Below are 20,299 nucleotides of genomic sequence, written 5' to 3' on the forward strand. Positions count from 1 at the left end.
TTAATGTCAGATATTGCTTTCATAGATGCATTTAGACGGTCCATGAGATGGAGGGTGAAAATATTACCTTGGGTTTGAAAAATTACACCCAAGTATTTAAAATGCTTTACGGACTTAAGTTCTTGGTCTTCATAATAGAAGATTCCATGAGGCCCCCCTCTTCTAAACGTCATGGAACCGTTTTTTACTACATTCAGTTTGAGCTCATTTTTATTTATCCAGCCTACTATTTGGTTGAATGATTCCTGGAGTTCCTTCTCTGACGTTGATGTTAAGACCATATCATCAGCGTACATTAATAATTGAATAGTTTGACGCTTTCCTGGTTTACTATAGGTCTACTATCGCAATGATGAATAATAGTGGACTTAACGGGTCTCCCTGTAATACCCCGGTTCTTTGTTCCAAAATAATAGATTTGGTAATGCCACCATCTACTTCTATTGAATTGTTGAGCAGTAAGTTCCTAATCAGCGGCGATATAATGCTTGATAATGCGTAATAGTTTTCGCTAGAAAGTCCGTCATCCATCAAGGCTATTCTTTGCCCGCCCCGTCTACTTCGAAATTCAGTTGTGACATTTTTTTTTTTTTTTTGCTAGTTGCTTTACGTCGCACCGACATAGATACGTCTTATGGCGACGACTCTTCGGTTTTGACGGAAATTCCGTCAAGTTGGCAATGCTGTTCACTACGCCTACGCCACTACTGAACCGTACCTGACCGTACCAAATACTGTATTTGACAGTACTTATGACTATGAGTTTTTGTTTTTAACCTAGAACCAATACAATTGCCGTGACTGTCGTATCAAATAGGTATCTCTCTCGGTATAAGAAATCTATTTGCCATGATGATAAGCATTCTAAAACCAAATACAGTAGAGATTTGTTAAAACAGGCCCGAAGTTAAATGCATTTAGCATGACAAAACATTTGTCAGTAGGAAGTGTGATATAAATATCTTTTGAATAATCAATAATGTATTTAATACATCTTAAATTATCCTACAGTTTGATATTATTGGTGATTGTTGCCGGTAGACTGGGCAAAACTGCGTAGTAATAGCTACTGTATTTGGTAATAGTAGAAACCAAAGCGAACGGCACGGCAGTCCTGGTGCTGTAGCGCTTTAAATTTGTATTATTCTATTGTTTTCAGCCAGGATAAGCATCCATTGAAAGAAGTCTATGTGTATTTTACGATAAATAAGGTATATTATTTAATTAATATATTTACTTTAAAATGGCTAGTATTGTTAATTTTAGTCTTAACTTTCTAACGATTCTCTTATTTGGTTTTGTTGTCTAATCTGTGTTTACATCATAAAAATTTAAATATTGGCTAACCTGTTACTAAGGACATCAGGCTATCAGCTGTGTGAGGATGAGACTTGACATTTGATTCATTCGTTTGTAACAAATATAATTATGATTCAATGCAGATATTAGCGACCGGAACTTGCACCAAAGTCTGGTAGCTGAATCTGAGGTAGTCATTATGATGGCCAGTGATGAAAAGTTGTTCTTCAGAAAAACGGTACTGAATTTGGCGAGATCGTTGGCCGCAATTAAAGAAACTCCGTGGCAAAAGGTGAGTAGTCTACCTGTTGTTATAATCCAAATAATTAGCCGTGGTTGTTGTCATGCAAGGTAAAAGACTCATTAACATTTCTATACACGATCGTACTCATTCTGAAACATAAGAATAATAATTGAGAGTTGTGTTTCTCAGTTTTCTGTTAACGATTCACCTGCATTATTTAGTTCTGGTTACCTATATCGAAACGGGTTCATTTTGGTTGGCGACAGTCTTCATTTACACGTTATATATATTAAAAAAATCGTCCTAATCCTTTACTACCCATTCACACACTTTATATTAGGTCAGGATTGAAATACGATCGGTAAACGGACCCTGTTTAAAATAATCGTATTTTGTTGACTAATGAGGACATCTGTATTTTAATTCACGATGATTTATGAAGTTCTTCATGTTAAATTCAGCCTATAGCAGTAACATAAACAACATTATTTACAGTTTTTCATAATCTCACCTGTTACTGAAATACATTGTTCTCAACCTATAAGAAGTTCAGGTCTGTTGGTAGTTCTTAGCCTTATAATTTGACTTAATGAGTGGTTTTAAAGTACATAACAAATTCTTTGGTACCGGTATTGATTTTTAAAGAATCTAAACCTAACCTGCCTGTCTGTTAAGCCTAGTTGGATCCTCAAACGAGCATCACCAAAGGTTGTGCAGCTATAAGAAAATCGCAGAAACTGATAGTGGCGCCATAACGAGGTGTACTGGGCATAATGCGGAATAAGGGTAGTATGCCATTCCTTTTGTCACAAACCAAAAAGTACTATTGCAGCTTAATCAAGCCAACGACTAGCACCTTCCATAACACTCTGATGCGCTAATCGTGGTCCGGGTGTGCTTGAGCACCTGCTAAAAGTTTTGTGGGAGTGCCCAGCACCACTGACAGACCGGGAGAAGAAAGATTTAAAAAAAGAAAAAATAATAGAAGAAAAGAAAGAAAAAAAGGGGGGGAATTTTATGTCATAGTTCTTAATCCTAGCAATACCAAAGTATTTTTGTCTCTACATTACCAACGAGGGGGCTGATGAACCCACTAAGAAACTTCTGTTTACTTTATTCTGAGTCACAGGCAAGTTATATGGATGTTTCATTTTATTAGATAGATCTGATTCATTCAAAACTTCAGAAAGGGTAATTTATTCCAGAGGTATTTAAGTTTGTTACAGATCGCTTAAACTATACCCATTTTTACATGTACAGCCAATTTAATGTGAAAAAACTTCATTTTTGGTCCGTATTGAATCAATAGGTGGAAAAAATGACCCTCACTCCTTAATGTACAGCCGAACATTATTTTCCGCCTTGAGAAGGTTTAAAATTTACCTGCACAGTACCATTGACGCAAGGAAAATTGAACGACAATGCGTTCATGCATGTTCATAATCAAGAAACAAAACATAAATTGAACCTCAAAACTGCGGTGAATATTTTCTTCAAATAATCGACTGTTTGTAGGAACACACTCTTTATGAGTGAGAATTAGAAATTCTGCAAAGATTTAAAATTTATTACTAAAGACAGTGAACAAAGAAATTCTTCAAAGGAATGTGGAAGTCATGACCGTACTATCCACGGCCTCCCCACTAACTGGTCTCAGGGATTACCGTGCAGTGGTGTGGTGGCTGGGAGGGAAGTTACTGATTCACCGCCCTCTGTCGGCAGTTTCTTGAGTGCGTCACGCTGTGCCATGGTGGTGTTATGCATGTATTTCTGGAGTACAGAAACTCAATAACTTGAAGCCGTCTTCCCTGTGGATGTTATTTGGATGCAGCTGTATTTCTATAGCTTCCCTCACTGTCGGAGGCAAACCTTCACATGCCCCGATGAAGGCCAGTGCAATTTGACGGAAAGCTGGGCTTTGTTAAATTTGTAGGCTATATAAGTGGCTTTAATCTATTTAGCACATTTCTTTATTTTAAATGCATATTTTGTTTGTCGATATGTAGACCTCTAAAATCAACGAGGAAGTGTGTTTGAAGGTGAAATTGAACAAATGATTAGGTTTGAAAATGCACTCATCTCACTAGTGAAACAGCCACAGCTGTAATTAGTGTATTTTTTGTTTGTTTTTAATTCAGATGTTTATTCATGATGGTGATTTTTATGTAATGTTGTGTGTAGTAAAGGAATGTTACGTTTGCATTTCATACAAGTGTTTAATAGCATGGAAATAAGTGCATACTTAATACGTTCAGCCCGACGGTGAACAACCATCGAGTTCCCTAAATTCCCACAAGCGGTGGCGCACAATGTGCTTCGAGACACATTTTGCTTTATATTGCAGTTGGCGTTTTGTGCAAGAAAATAGAGTAATGCTTTGGCTTTGTTAGGATTATATATGTATTGTGTATCACCGGTGGAATATCATATAACAAAAATTGGTACACAAAAAGCTTGTAAATAACTGTCATTCACTAACCTCCTTTAATTACAAAAACATACCGAGCTCGATAGCTGCAGTCGCTTAAGTGCAGCCAGTATCCAGTATTTGGGAGATAGTGGGTTTGAACCCCACTGTCGGCAGCCCTGAAGATGGTTTTCTGTGGTTTCCCATTTTCACACCAGGCAAATGCTGGGGCTGTACCTTAATTAAGGCCACGGCCGCGTCCTTCCCCCTCCTAGCCCTCCCCTGTCCCATCGTCGCCATAAGACCTACCTGTGTCGGTGCGACGTAAAGCAACTTGCAAAAAAAAAAAAAACATAGCATTTTATGTATTTAAACAAGTTGTAAGATTACAAAATTCCGTTTAGTTATAATTAAATTGATTTATTGAATTGCACTGCAAAGTGACTTTCATAGTGTAAGAACACAGGTTTTGATTTTTGCTGGGCATGGTTCAACAATGGATGGTTCCTTGTTATTGTGGAAATGCAAGCATTTCAGCAGGTGTCAAATCAGTGTCATATAACCTCATTTCCATATGTAGGATCATTAGACCAGCATATTTTGGGGAAGGAGACAAATGTCCATGATGATAAAAATTCAAGGAGCAGTTCTTCATTTCTTCTTTCATGCAATCTTTCCATTTAACCATTGGTGAGCATCTTTTTGCTCTTCTAGAGGCAGCGTATTGCCGTGCAAATCTGTTGGTTTCTAAAACATCTAAAATTTCATGATCTAAAAATTCCTTGTATACTGTCAAAGGGTCTGTTACATTCTAATTATACTGCAGCGCTTGCTGTCCAGAAGAAAGGAAATTCCCCACACAAGGCTTTCAAGTCAGTCCACTCTAAAATATTGTTTACGCGATCATTGTGAATAGCACTTACTCCCCTGTTTGTACTGGATTGCCGTCACTCCTTTCTTTCTCACATTCTTCTGCCACACTTATAAGGACACTATCACTTTCAGTATCTGATTACAAAGCTCCAAATCTACTTCAACGACCATGAAATTATATGTACCGCCAGTGGCACACCACGGCATGAGATCGCGCCGCGATTACCAAATGCCGTTGTGTGTCACCGGTGGCGCACAAAATAAAGTGCGTAAAATGTCTCAAAAACTGGACACTGACCAAGAGGATTCATGTGAAAAAACAACGTTGTTTATATAAAAATCCGATGTCATCTTTTAAGAATGTAATACTAAATACAAAGCAATTTTTGAGAGGTGCGATTTTTTAAAAATCGTGTACCACTGGTGGCACACGCCGGGATGAACACGTTAAATGCATATTTTACCACTTTTTGCAGAATAGTTGCATGCTTATATTGGTGATCGATATAGCATATAAATCCAATGTCTACTTGCAAGAACTTAACAATAACGTGCCAGTGGTGATAAATTAATTTACAGTACATTCACACCTAAATGAAATTAAACCCTTCATGGTGATGTTGTTTTTGTCCTAGGTGAACACACTCTTTGTACTATGTCCGCAAGAAACTGCCCAGGGAGTCTTCCGCTTAGATCAGAGAGGTCAAGATGCAACCATCGCTCTGGGTATCTACTTTCTTGAATCCAAACTTCAGCACCGTGATAAAATCTTACCGTATCTCCTCAAATTACTGAAAGGTAAGTTCTTATTTGATTGAAACATCAACACTTTAATTTCTCTGTGGGAGGCAAAAAATTAGTCTGCAGAATAACTATGTCCACCCAGTTGCAAAAGCCAGGATTAGAAATAGTGGAGGAACTGGAGACCAAATGCATATGTGAAATATATACGTGAATACTCTGCACATATTTCTTTCGGAATTTAGTGAAGAAAATTGGGTTATGCACATTATTTAAAAAGACATTATTTAGGGATTGTTGTAATGATGCAAGGGAGGGGCATATAAGTCTCTGCTAAGACCCCAATTAGAGTATGGTTGCCGAGTATGGAACCCACGACGCCCACTTGATATGTGAACTGGAAAAGTTTCAAAGCAATACGATTTGTTCTGGCTGATTTCCGACAAAGGAGTAGTGTTACGAAACTGTTGCAAACTTTTGGCTGGGAAGACTTGGGAGTAAGGAGACGAGAGGCTAGACTATGTGGTATGTTTCGAGCTGTCGGTGGACAGTTGGCGTGGAATGACATTGGTAGACGAATATGCTTGAATGGAGCTTTCAAAAGTAGGAAAGATCATAATATGAAAATAAAGTTGGGATTCAAGAGGACATATTGGAATAGAACGAGGATTAAGGAATTGAAATAAATTCTGAAGGCAAATGGTAGATACATTTCCAAGTTATTTGAAAATGTTTAAGAAAAATGTAGGTAAACAATTGATAGGAAATCCGCCACTTGGACGACAGCCCTAAATGCAGATTATTGATAACTGATTGATTGTTTTAAAGTTACGTATGGGCGTGGAGTTATAGATAGCTATTTAAAACACGGGACATCCCACAGAAACACCCAATACAATAGCTGAGTTTACTTTGTACTGTATAAAAAAAATTAGCAAAGCTATCTCTGTGTTGGCCAGAGGCCTTTGGAGACGTGGAAAGTAAAGGGTTCGACTTTTCATAACCTTGGCACTTCAGATAGAGTTGTTAGCTACATGCAGGGTTGTTATTAAAACTTGCTAACCATTTACACTACTGCAGACTTTTCACAGCGTGCTGTCATGGTTATTTTTTCAGGTGAATAGCCTACACATTATTCTTGTTGAATTCTATTTATTTCTTATGTATTATTTTTACAGGTCTAGCGAAGGCAGTATGGCTCGATGAGGTTCGATGCTTACCAACAGATAGGATCCCTGTTGCTGAGAGGTTCAGCTTCTGCCTGAACACCTTGTTGTCGGACCTAGCTGTGAAATGTGAGTCTGCTCGTGAGGAGATCATCGCTGCCCAAGTGGACTTCCTGGGCGTCCTCACAAATCTGTGCCGAGGATACAAGGATAAGAATTCTCCCAGAGGTTCAACAGCTAAATGTAAGTTAATGTTGTTCAATTTTTATTTCTTCTTCTTTCCAATGAGGCCTGCTAAGGACCACGTGCCAATTTCAATTCAGTTCTTCATACTTTGTTGTTTTCTCTTCCGCTCCTTCCAATATTCTTTCATCCTTTCACTATGCTGTTTCCTTCTGTCCTCGGACCACTTCGCACCAGGCTTCTTGTTCAATCTTCCTTGGAATCCTTCCATACTTATTTTAAACTTTTTTCATTTGAGGCCTGCCATACGACAAAGTATATAAACAAAAACTACTTAACCCTGACAGTAACACGTCTATAAATATCGCTTTAGTTACATCACACGTCTCGAAGACGTCCCAGTCAAAGCCTATTATTTAAAGTTACGTTTCAGTGGGCGTTATGCTCTAGAAATAGTTCGCATCAATTGCAAGTTTCATGGAATTCGATCATTTTAATTTACAAGGAAATGGAATTACTGAAAAAGTACAAGAATTGTTTTAGCTAGCTTATCTATATTACCATTTGATATTGAACAATTTAAAAACGTTCGTTGCAAGACGTGACTACAGTAAAAGTCTGAATTTGATACAGGCAAATGAGAAAAAGCATAAAATATGAAAGTGTATCCATGGTAAACAAAAATGTGAGTTAATTAAACATGAATCTCCATATACAAATACTCAAAAAGGAATCAGGATTCAAACCCTATCAGTACACACACAAATAAAACACAGAATTTCAGAAACTGAAGCATAAGAGCAGAGGGGATAACTCTCTGCTCCCTTTGAGCGCTAGATGGCATTCAGACTTGATTATTTTCACCATGTTGGTCCGTATTGACTTATATTCAAATCTCTATAGAACACTTTCCTGCCTTGTCAATACTTTACATATTTTATTATATTTAATTAGAGTACATGTTTTGAGAGCCAACTACTTTCTTCTTAAGCGGTGCCAAACATTAATTAATCTTTGGACTTGTTGCATTGGTACAAATAAAACAATTATATATAAATCTTGAAATTGTTACAATATTTCTCTGTGTTTCACCTTTCACTTACTATGTCATTTGTTACAGACTTTAAACTAGAATTTTCAAATCATAAATAAAAAAATCTATTAAATTAATCACTATATGTTAATTTTACGTCCTTATTTACATTTAAAAAGAATAAAATGTTTCTTCGTGTCTAAATTTAACATTTACTTTGCCATTTAGTAGAACCCTTTAAAATAAAATAGTTTCAATTCATAAAATAATAAATAACATATTCTATAAAGTTAGTCACTATCTTAAAATCATAAATAAGAGAGTAATGCTGGGGCTGTACCTTAACTAAGGCCACGGACTCTTCCTTCCCATTCCTAGGCCTTTCCTGTCCCATCGTCGCCATAAGACATATGTGTCGGTGCAACGTAAAAGAAATAACAAGAAGAGAGTAGTTAGCTCTCGAAACATGTACGGTAATTAAACATAATAAAATATGTAAAGTATTGACAAGGCGGGAAAGTGTTCTATAGAGATTAGATGGCGTTCATTCGCACGGCACGCCAGAAAGTCGTACGGTGTAATTGTCAGGGTTAAAAAAACATTTTTATTATTAAACATTATTATTACTGACTATGAAGACTGTTCCTCAGAATAAAAATAGATCCTCTTAAGGAAGTGAGAGCAATTGAATTGAGTAGTTCCTTGCTCAAACCTTGGCTCATCCAAAACTGGTGTACGAGTTTCAGCACCGTTCCCTGCGTACCAATCTTACACTTCAACATGTTAACAGTATCTGCATTTAGAGCTGTCTGCTTGAGGCAGTGACTAACTGTACAGTTTTTTTTGTAGAATTATATTTCTAAGAAAGTCTAATATTTTGTACAGTTAACCCCTTCAATGTCTTGTGTTACCCTGCCTATCCCACAGGGTTCTAAAACTCATACTAACAACCAGTGTTTCATCTGTAGCCAAATGCATACCTGGGGCATACAGAAGTTTGTTGCTGGTCATCTAAAATCAAAATTCAAACTGTATCTTCCTTAGTTTGTTTCCGGGCACTACTGTGTAGTCATGGGATAATCAAATACAAAATATTTGCTTATTTTTATTTTATTCATTTATATTTCCCATTCGATTAATTTTTTTATTATTCATTAGAACGAATGAGGCAATGGAATAGTGAATATTTTTTCCATCCGATTATTTTTTCGATTATTCATTCGAAACTCCATTCGAATGAATGAGGCAGTCGAATAGTGAATATTTTTTTCCATCCAGTTATTTTTTGATTATTCATTGAAAATCCATTTGGATCAATGAGGCAATCGAATGGTGAATTTTGTCCATTCGATTATTTTTTAAATTATTAAATTTATTAAATTAAATTAAATTAAATTATTCATTCGAATTCGGAATGAATGAGGCAATTAAATAGTGAATGCTTTTGAATCAAATGAAAAGTGATGTTATTAAGACAGTTGATTCAGGGCCGGTTCTACCACCTACTGGTAAAGTAGCGCGTAATTTGCCCTCCGCGTAAAAGGCTGTTTCCGTTCGACCACCTCCAGGTAGCGCTATCGGCAGCATAAATCGTAGTTACCGGGGGCGTAATTTATCGGCCACTTCGAGGGCCCGATAAGACTTTACCTGCCGGGGAAGTTTTGAGAGTTGAACATTATTAGCTGTATTTCTGGTGACATACAACTTAAATTAGCTTAGTATACTGAAAAAAGCATGATGCTGTAACAGTGGCCGATATTGTATTGCAGGATCTTGAACATTAATGCTTCCCTTGTGTTGCAACGGTCACACCAGCCTCTCGCATCGGTAGGTTAGGGAACACATTATATAAGTCAAGCTTTCGTAAAGAAACTTTAAAATGATATAAAATCAAAATCTATTTGTAAATCATTTCAAATGGCTTTAGTTTTCTACTTTTTCAGTTTTCAGACACGAGGTATAACTTAATATATAGTATGTACCGTACCCTAACTATTCGAGTGTTCTTGTAGCGTAATGGCCAACGCGCTCACTTCATAATACGAGGTATGCAGGTTCGAGTCTTCATTATGACGAATCTTTTTTATTTCCATTATTTGCGTTGTGTTAATCTGTATGCCTCTGTTCATACGTTCTTTTGTTAATAATATATTTCATTGAAATATTTAATCGCAATATTATGTCTACTAGGAAATTGCTTTATATGCATGCTACTTATAGAAAGTGATGTTATGATTAATAGCACATAGGACTGTCGCCCAGGTAGCAGATTCCCTATTAGTTGTTTACATAGTAGTCTTCTGGTAGATTATTTCGAAGAAATTGGAAACTATTCCATTCCCGAATTCCTCTTCCTATGAATGGATATTTATCCCTATTAGTTCTTTACATTTACAGTACCTTCCAACTTTATCTTCATAAAGTTAAACATTAGAATGAAATACTTTATCAATAAATGGAAGCAGGTTGAACTAAACGAGGTCACAGAACTATTTGCAAATAGAGCATCGTGGAGATAATCAATTCACAGAAGCCTGCAGATAGAATGCTCAAAGGCAATAAGTCCGTAAAGAAGATGTGTGTGTACATAGGCCTACGTATATGGAAGCGCGTGAAAGAGAGTTAAGAACAACGGCAGGGATCGAAAATACATTTTAAAATGTAAATTAGAAATACGATGAAAACCTGCGTACCTTCTATTATGGAGCGAGCGACTTGACCAATCTACTACAAGAATACTTTTCAAAACGCTGCCTTACATGACAGGTTATAACGGGCGTAAGAAAATGTAATCTCAAGATTTTAGTCCCGATTAGGTATTGATATTGAAGATCATAGATTAAAATCACGAAAGCTTGACATAAATCGTTGTCCATACCTCTTAAAACTCCCCGTATTAGGCTTTTTGGTGATAATAAGCAAACGCAAGCACAGGGAAATAAGACAATCGAAATGAGTTTCATGCATCTGACGATAGATAGCACCACACTCGAAAGCGAGAAGTCGCTGAAAATCAGTCTAGCCAACTTCGTATATCGGTGTCTAGCTCCTGGTAGCTACCTAGCGCTTGCGCGGAGGTGGTTGGACGCAAGCCAAAGTACCAGCCGATTTACACCTCCAGGTAGTTTACCTCCCGGGCAGCTGCCAGCCACTTTACCAGCAGATGGTAGAACCGGCCCTCACTCATTTAGTCTCAACATTTGAAGATATGTTTGTAAAAAGACGTGTTTCTATTTTTCATGAGTTCATCTATTTGCTTATTTCAATCGATTATCCATCCGACAAAACCAAAAAATTGATTCATGACGCATCCAGATATTCTATGCGATAAAACTGAATGCTATTTGTAACTCATTCAATTATTTTATTTGATTATTTATTCAATTATTTAAATAATCAGATGGAGGTTGTTTGATTATTAAAAGTATTCGATTATCCCATCACTACTACTGTGCTATTGTCTGAAAGTGGAGAAATTTGCAAGTGAAGAATAAAAACCTGTTTACATTTATAATTTTGCTGAATGCCAGTATAACACAAAGTGGATCATTTGTCCAGTATGGTTGAATAGTTGGTCTTTTAGAATAGCTCACAGTTGTATGTTCAGTAAAATATTGGATTGCGAGTATAATTAATTCTATAAATGTGCTTGCGATCCGAAGCACTCGTATATCAGTGTTCAACATTTGAAGATATGTTTGGGAAAAGGCATGTTTCTATTTTTTCATGAGTTCATCTATTCGCTTATTTCAATCGATTATCCATCCAACATATTCAAACTGAAAAATTGTCACAGGTGTTCCGGGTTCAATTCCTGGCAGGTTCGGGAATTTTAACCATTCTTGGTTAATTCTGCTGACACGGCGACTGGGTGTATTTGTCGTCTTCATCATCATTTCATCCTCATCACGAGAGAGAGAGAGAGAGAGAGAGAGAGAGAGAGAGAGAGAGAGAGAGAGAGAGAGAGAGAGAGAGGCGCGCGCGCGCGCACACACACACACATACACGCAAAATAATTGAAACTCAGATGATTCGTTCCACAACCCAAAATTATGTATTGATATAAGATGATCTACATGAGAAGCAACTTTCCTACATCTTCTAGAGAACATGGCCATTGCTTTGATACTCTCATAACTCATTTTGCTGCATCCAGACCTTTTAGTTCTTTGATATTGTGTAACTAGTTGAATACTTTGTTTAAAATCTTGTGATATCGGGCACATACACACACCTTGTTTGTACTTCTTGATGACTTCTTCCTTAACTTTCATTGTAATCGTGTCTTTGTCTGGCTCCATCACTAAATGTTCGGTGTGTTGCCCTTTGGTCACAGGTGTTCTGGGTTCAATTCCTGGCAGGGTCGGGAATTTTAACCATACCTGGTTAATTCTGCTGACACGGGGAGTGGGTGTATTTGTCGTTTTCATCATCATTTCATCTTCATCACGACGCGCAGGTCGCTTATGGACGTCAAATCAACAGACTTGCATCTGGCGAGCCGAACTTGTCCTTGGACACTCCCGGCACTAAAAGCCATTCGCCATTTCATTTCATCGTATTATTCTACTTACTGCCTCCTCTTCAACTTTTAGTTCACAGGGACCATTTCTGTAGAAAAGTTACTAATTAATTCACTGTACTTGAGCACAAAATATAGTCCGCCTGGTGGTCATGATCGTTTAAGCGTTGAAGTCTAAACAGTCTGATACTGTGGTTAGTGCCCGTTCAAGTCCCATTAGGATGCTAAAAGGTTTGTTTTATCACCTATTCAATACATATAAATTTTATAAATTAGGAATTTATTATTGATTCCACTTGAGACATGTTTCGCCCTTCATTGAGGGCATCATCAGTCAAATTATCACCTCAAGGCAAAAAATCAGGTACCTGGTTAGTAGTTGACATGAACAAAATAATACATATTATTAATACACATACAAAAATTAAGTATGGGAAATAGTTGTACAAAAGTGATGGTTGAACATATGGGTTTATAGATGAAAAGTCAGCACCAATGCGTAAAATTAAAAAGTAGAGTTCGGCAGTGGTGCTCTGGAGAACAGTTGACGCAATCATAGGAAAATATAAAGTTTAAAAATATTTACATTATAACAATTAAGGGAGAAAAGGTGTAGTGTTCGGCGTCAATGTTTGTAACCAAAAATAATGTCAAAGGTTGGTAACTATACAGTATTTACATTGTTCAATTGAACAGTTTTTTTTTATTACAAACATTTACGCTGAATGTTATATTGTAAATATTTTTAAAACTTTATCTCAACTGTTCAATTGAACAATGTAAATACTGTATAGTTACCAACCTTTGACATTTTCTTTGGTTACAAACATTGACGCCGAACACTACATCTTTTCTCCCTTAATTGTTATAATGTAAATATTTTTAAACTTTATATTTTCCTATGATTGCGTCAACTGTTCTCCAGAGCACCACTGCCGAACTCTACTTTTTAATTTTACGCATTGGTGCTGATTTTTCATCTATAAACCCATATGTTCAACCATCACTTTTGTACAACTATTTCCCATACTTAATTTTTGTATGTGTATTAATAATATGTATTATTTTGTTCATGTCAACTACTAACCAGGTACCTGATTTTTTGCCTTGAGGTGATAATTTGACTGATGATGCCCTCAATGAAAGGCGAAACATGTCTCAAGTGGAATCAATAATAAATTCCTAAAATTTATATGTATTGAATAGGTGATAAAACAAACCTTTTAGCATCCTACATTCAGTATCTTCAATACGGATAACAATGATTTTTATCACTTGCAAGTCCCATTAGTCGAAAAAAATTCCACCATCCGAATGTTGGCCAGCAGGGTAGGAGAGGTGGTGGTATATCATTTCTAATCACTAGATTGTGTGCCAAATGCCTGGATTAAATTCCAAACTTCTCACAGTGCTCATATGGAGTGAGGGCATATGACACTGTTGATGATGATTCATCTGTCAGATGGGGCATTAAGACTTGAGCAGCCCCTTAGTGCTATTCAACAGGAGTGGGCTACGTACTGGCACCGGGTTTCACCCTCTCCCTTCCTAATCACGTCATTCATTTCATCTTGTTAACTCCTCTGATGAGATTTATGTCAGGAAGGGCATCCGGTCGTAAAAACCTGCCACAACAGATTCATCTCACCTCATACGTGACCCCATAGAGAAACGGGCAAGGGTTGGACAAACAAACAAACAAACAAACAAACAAACAAACAAACAAACAAAGTAACTTGGACACAAAATATAAAATGTTTTACATAAGCAAGCACATAATTACCATGCTATAGTATACAGTTTGTACACATGTTGACTATGTGATTGAAGCACTACAACGGAAGTTTATCATGGAGGAAGATAACCCAAAATCCAACAGCATGAGGGAAACGATTGACTTACCAGGTGTATGCATAAGTTTTTGCCAATTTTTGTGGTAAAGAAAACGTAATTTCAAGAGAAATTCATTTTTTGTTTATTCAAAATATTGGCCATTGGCTTCTACACACTTCGCCCATATTTCAGGTAACTTATGAATACCATGCCAGGAAAATTGCTGAAGTCCTGTTCTGCGAGCGCGTGACCCATTGATGTGAAGAGGTGATAGTTGGATGGCGCCAGGTTGGGGAAGTACAGCGGGTGCAGAAGGATGTCACATCCAAGTGATTTCAAGGTGTCTTTCACTGGTTTTGTTGTATGAGACAGCGCCTTGTCGTGTAAAAAAATCACTTTTCTATGTCTTCTGGCCTATTCCAGTCATCTTTCGATCAATGCGTGATTTAAATTAATCATTTGTTGGCAGTAGCGTTGTGCATTAACTGTTTTGCCTGCAGTTGCTCATCTTCGCACTTTTTTGGTCTACCTGAGCACGCACTGTCTTTCACATCGAAATCACCATATTTAAATTGTCGAAACAATGTCTCAAATGTTCTAATCGATAGAGCGTGTTCACCATATGTTTCTACCAGCAAACGGTGACTTTCCACAGCCTTTTTCTTTTGATTAAATAAGAAAAGCAATGTGTGCCACTAATGTTCTTTTTCAATCACAAATGTCGACATGTTCACTGAACGATACAACACAGACGCTGTTGTTAGGCGGACTCAGCTTGTATGTATTGGTAGGTTAATGTTAGGCGAACAAACTGACATGTGTCAAATTCATACGCTGCATACTGTTCTCTGGCGCCATCTCTTAGTGAAACCGGAAAAGACACATTCACCTGGTAGTTGTGGTTATGTGATGCTCAACAGAGAGATCAAACTACTTGAAGTGCAAATTCTCGGTCATTTTTCAAGTTGGAATTCTTTTTTTTTTTTTTTTTTTTTTTTTTGCTTGCTCGTCTTGGCTCGCAATCCATGGTTTTATTAAGGCTACGGCCACTTCCTTCCCACTCCTAGCCCTTTCCCGTCCCATCGTCGCCATAAGACCTATCTGTGTCGGTGCGACGTAAAGCAACTAGCAAAAAAAAAAAACAAAACATGGTTTTATAGTCAGTCAGTTTATTCACTATCAGAATGACCAACTTTTCAGTCTGGAATTAGAGGGCAGATATGTGTTCAAAATGTCACTAGCATACCTGTTGGTCTGCGATACTGTGTGCTCTAATATGTAATTCGAAGATGGAAAATTGAAAGCCTGAAGAAATCAAATTCTTCACGTAGCTGTCATCTTGCTTTCATGAGATAGTGGGTTTGTACCTCACTGTTGACAGGTCTGAAGATATTTCCCATTTTCACACTAGGCTAATGCTGCAATTGTACCTTAACGAAGGCCATGGTCGATTCCTTCGCACTTCTAGCCTGTTCCTGTCTCATTGTTGCTATAAGGCCTATCTATGTTGGTGCAACATAAAGCAAATTGTAAAAAAATAAAAAATAAAAAAATCTCATTTCTGAACAAATATCGAGAATTTATATTATCAAGCCTGCTTGTCACATGAATTGCAGTTGGTCAGGAACCTGGACAATGTAGATGAATTTATGGTGCCTGAACAAAAAAAAAATTCCTTTACAAGATATTAGAATAATTCCGTATTGACGTGTAAAGTATTGTAAAGTGAAAAATATTCCTGCTGTCTGTGAAGTAATCTCATCACCATTTCTTGTATCCCTACCTTTCAGATTCAAATCCACATTACATCCACTTAAACTTTCACATTCACTAAATGAATCATGATGACCATATTTCTTTTTCAATGTCATCTTATTGCACACGATGAAGAAGCCATTATGTGAACAAATGGCAGCTAGCGGCATTTTTCTCTGGTTAGATCCTATAAAGAAGATGAAAATCTGCATCAGCACTGTTAAGAACATTTCTTCCCATTTTAATTTATGTGCATTAGATGGCACTTCTAGTCATATCTAGCTGCAGACAAAACCGTAAATGAGAAACTGTACATGCTCAAGCACAAACTTAGGATGACTCTGTGCCTAGTTTCAAGAACTGGAGTATGTACGAGTTTCTCTCATCGGTTGGCCGTCAGGCGCACCCAGCTTCTCTGCCTTCCGTTGACTCATCACTTCCCATTACACAGCACAGCAACAGATTGGGAATGGCCGCAATTCATAGTTCAGGTCCGTGCTTAGAACGTGTATTAAGTGATGATCTGTCGCTCCGGCTATTCTTGAGATGTGAAGTGTTACTTTGGGGTAGAATTCTTATAATGCCTCCACATGTGTACACGAGTGTATTTATATACGATAATTATGTGAAAACAGAGTCTTGCAGGGAAGACGTTAGGCGATTTGGAACACAATTTCCAGGTGTACGCCATCCACATAGAGACTTACTTGACGTATTTCCTGTGGCTCCTTCAGGAGCATAGGGCTTCGATGAATTTTTGCCAGCGGGCTCTGCTGCGGGCCATCGGACGTAGTTCTCCCCAGGTTTCTTCTGCCTCACTTGCCTCCTCCAATACGGATCTCTTCCAGGTCTGCCGTGGTCGACCCCGCTTTCGTTGTCCCTGAGGATTCCATTCCAGGGCTCGCTTCTCGGCGTTTCCATCCTGCTTTCTCAACGTATGTCCTATCCACCTCCACTTCCGCTGTTTGATCTGGTTTCCAGTGGGTGTTTTCCCAGTCACTTCCCATAGATCTTCGTTACTAATCGTGTCCGGCCAATGAATGTTTAGGATCCTGCACAAACACCGGTTTACGAAGGTCTGCAGCATCTTAGTAATTCCTGTAGTGACTTTCCAGGTCTCACATGCGTAGAGGAGGACTGACTTGACGTTACTGTTGAAGATCCTTAATTTTGTTTGTTGAGATATGGCCAGGGGGGTGACACTTCATAGGGAGCGTCCGAAGCAGTTCTGAGATGGGCCAATCGATCTCCGCCAACTAATGAAAACTAGAATTCTCTTTTAGAGGGTTAATTTAGAAGCCAGAGGTTGGCATTACACATTCAATTGCGTGGTACAGCAAATTCAAAACACAACACCGTTATCATTGCGCCCGAAGGGACCTTGTCATACGGTATGTAATAGTGCTTGTTAGACGAAAATTTGTTGAGATTCTTTCGCATTGAACGAGATTTTTGATCCAGTTTTTTGAGAGTATGGTGTGAAATTATAATTATGCGCGTTCTTAGTGTGAAGAAATAGTATTATGATCATGAACGTACTTCACATTGAACTACCTAGCTATTGCGAGTAAACGTCTGTGTGATTGTGCTTCTTACCTGCTGTTTGGAATAAATAAATTCAAAATATAAACTGTGTGCATTATGCCGTGTTTTACTTTCATCCTTTCCTTCTCGTGTTTTCCATTCCCATACATAAAAGTCGTGGGAGGGGTTCAACGAACGAACGAACGAAAGAATGAGGTTATGTTAGATCGTGATTTAGGCAAATATGGGCGTTTTGGGGTTTTATATGAATTGCATTAACATTTTCAGTAATCAATGTTGCATTTATCACTTAATAGATGTAAATTTACATTAAAATGCGAACGGTAAAATAACGATACAAGCTAGCGTTATAACAGTATTGCCAACATACAAATACGGTAATTGCAATTTACTTTTCAAGTAAAAGACACGAGAGAAGCTTTAGATACAACTTTCCTACCGAAATACAATCATTATCCCTATCACAATTAAAATTTTAACAAAGTAACAACTATCATCATCGTGTTTACTACGAGGTACTATCGTGGGATTTATTTCCTTATGTTGGCAGAGAGAAAGTGGCCACTGTAGCTTCCATGACCTGTTTTCTCAGCCAACTTTATTATACAGGAGTGACGGATCTATTTCTCTTATATGATCCTTGGATATGGCACGGTTTTTCCACAGTGGATAGAGCTGCACAAATGCACCATTAGCCTTCCTTATGCGTGACTTAACATTCTCCTTGTTTATCTACCATACTTCCCAGGTAGCGAAATTGGTCTACATTTTCAATTTCCTGTCCACCTAGACAAAATCGTTCTTGGGTAACAGCCTCATATCTTTGGTCTTACTGGAATTAATCTTGAGTCCTGTTTGTCGTGCCTCAGTGTCTAGCTCTTTGAGTTCCTCTTTCAAGGTGTGTGTCAGCAAGCAAATACCGTCTGCATAGTCCAGATCTTCCAGTCTCTCTAGCAGTCCCCACTGTAAACCCCTTCTTTTCTGCGTACACTTCCTCATGATATCGTCTATCACCAGAAGGAAGATGATAGGCGGCGATAGGACACATCCTTGCCTAACTCCGGAGGTCACTCCAAATGTTTCTGTTAGCTTGCCTTCATGAACCACCCGGCACTCATAGCCATTGTATGTCTCCTTAATCAGGTTGACTATCTTCTGTGGAATTCCATACTTCAGTAACAGGGAGAAGAACAAGCCTTTATTTCTAATATTTTTGGACATTGAGAAAGCATACGATAGTGTACCAAGGGAAAGAATTTGGCAATGCATGAAAGAACTTCAAGTGCGAGACAGCCTCATAGACAAAGTGAAAATGTTGTATAGTGGGAACAGAAGCTGTATTCAAGTAGGATGTGGTTTGTCAGACTGGTTTGAAACAAAGAGAGGAGTGCAGCAGGGCAGCTCATTGTCACCACTTCTATTTATTATTGTAATGAATGTAGTAATGAAATCTATTAAAAGGAAAGAACATGGAGATATCAAAGCCTTCACATTTGCAGATGATGTTGCGATCTGGAGTGACTCAGAAGAGGAATTGGTAGAGAGAATACAAAGCTGGAATGAGGAGTTTAAGAAATATGGTTTAAACATCAGCAAGACCAAGACGGTGGTGATGAAAGTGTATGGGGAAGGAGCAGAACCAATAGTCATGTTAAATGAAGCTCAACTGGACAGCGTTCCAGTTTTCAAATACTTGGGTAGCGTTATATCAAATGACAACCTAGCAAAACATGAGGTGAACAATCGAATCAATAAGGCAACACAATTTTACCACCAGGTAAGACACCTGCTGTGGGATGAGCAAATACCCATGAAAACAAAAATGACATTGTACAAGTCCTATTATACACCAATTCTTACATACAGTCTCGAAACCACAACACTGACCAATAGAGATAATTCCAAACTTCAGGCAGCTGAAATGAAATTCCTACGCACTATGATCCAGAAAACCAGGAAAGACAAGATTAGGAATGAGAAAATTAGAGAAGAAGTAGGAATAGATGATTCTCTCCTCAATAAGATTCAGATATCAAGACTGAAGTGGTTTGGTCACATGAAGAGGATGCCAGTAAACAGAACTCCAAGGAAGGAATTTGACAGAAAGGTAGAAGGAAGACGACCTGTGGGAAGGCCAGGAAGGAAATGGATAGATTTAGTTAAGAGCGATGTACTGCTGAGAGGTCATGATTGGGACAAGTTGGTGGAGGAAGAATGGTACAAAGACAGGATGAGATGGAGGAGGCTCATATACCACACCCGGGAAACTGGAGATGGTTTAGGATGATGATGATGATGATGAGTAACAGGTGCCACATGACGTCCCTGTCAACTGAGTCAAAAATCCACATAGAGAAACCATCTGGAAACTCGTAAACAAATTGAGAGGAAGTGATTCTTTACTCGATAAGAAGCGAACTGTTAAAAAACGTGTACTTAACAAGAAAGATGTATTAAACTGCAGAAAGATTAGAACATGGACTTGAACAAGAAGCTAGGGTTTCGAAGAGCTCAGCATGTTGGGCTACGAAAATGTTAAAATTGAAAGATGATTCCAGAAATGTGTGGATGCAGAAGGAGAACATTTCTAACATCTCCTGTCATATAGTATGAACTTATTTTCTTAATTCTTAATTTTAATTGTTATCTCCTGTCGCACGGATAAAGTGAGCGAAGTGCTGTCCTTGTTGCTATGCCG

The 20,299-nt window shown here is 37.9% G+C and overlaps 1 protein-coding gene across 1 annotated transcript in view; it reads left to right on the plus strand.

The window, feature by feature from the left end:
* Positions 1 to 1,390: 1,390 nt before the first annotated feature.
* Pi4KIIIalpha (phosphatidylinositol 4-kinase III alpha) overlaps positions 1,391 to 20,299 on the plus strand; it is a 266,913-nt gene continuing 248,004 nt past the window's right edge. Inside the window, exons 1-3 of the mRNA XM_067159006.2 lie at positions 1,391 to 1,591; positions 5,459 to 5,621; positions 6,743 to 6,973. Of these exons, the coding sequence (XP_067015107.2) occupies positions 1,499 to 1,591; positions 5,459 to 5,621; positions 6,743 to 6,973 (487 nt within the window). The 5' untranslated portion in view covers positions 1,391 to 1,498. The remainder of the gene's footprint in view (positions 1,592 to 5,458; positions 5,622 to 6,742; positions 6,974 to 20,299) is intronic.

This window comes from Anabrus simplex, chromosome X (assembly GCF_040414725.1).
Source record: "Anabrus simplex isolate iqAnaSimp1 chromosome X, ASM4041472v1, whole genome shotgun sequence".
NCBI classification, from domain to species: Eukaryota; Metazoa; Arthropoda; class Insecta; order Orthoptera; family Tettigoniidae; genus Anabrus; species Anabrus simplex.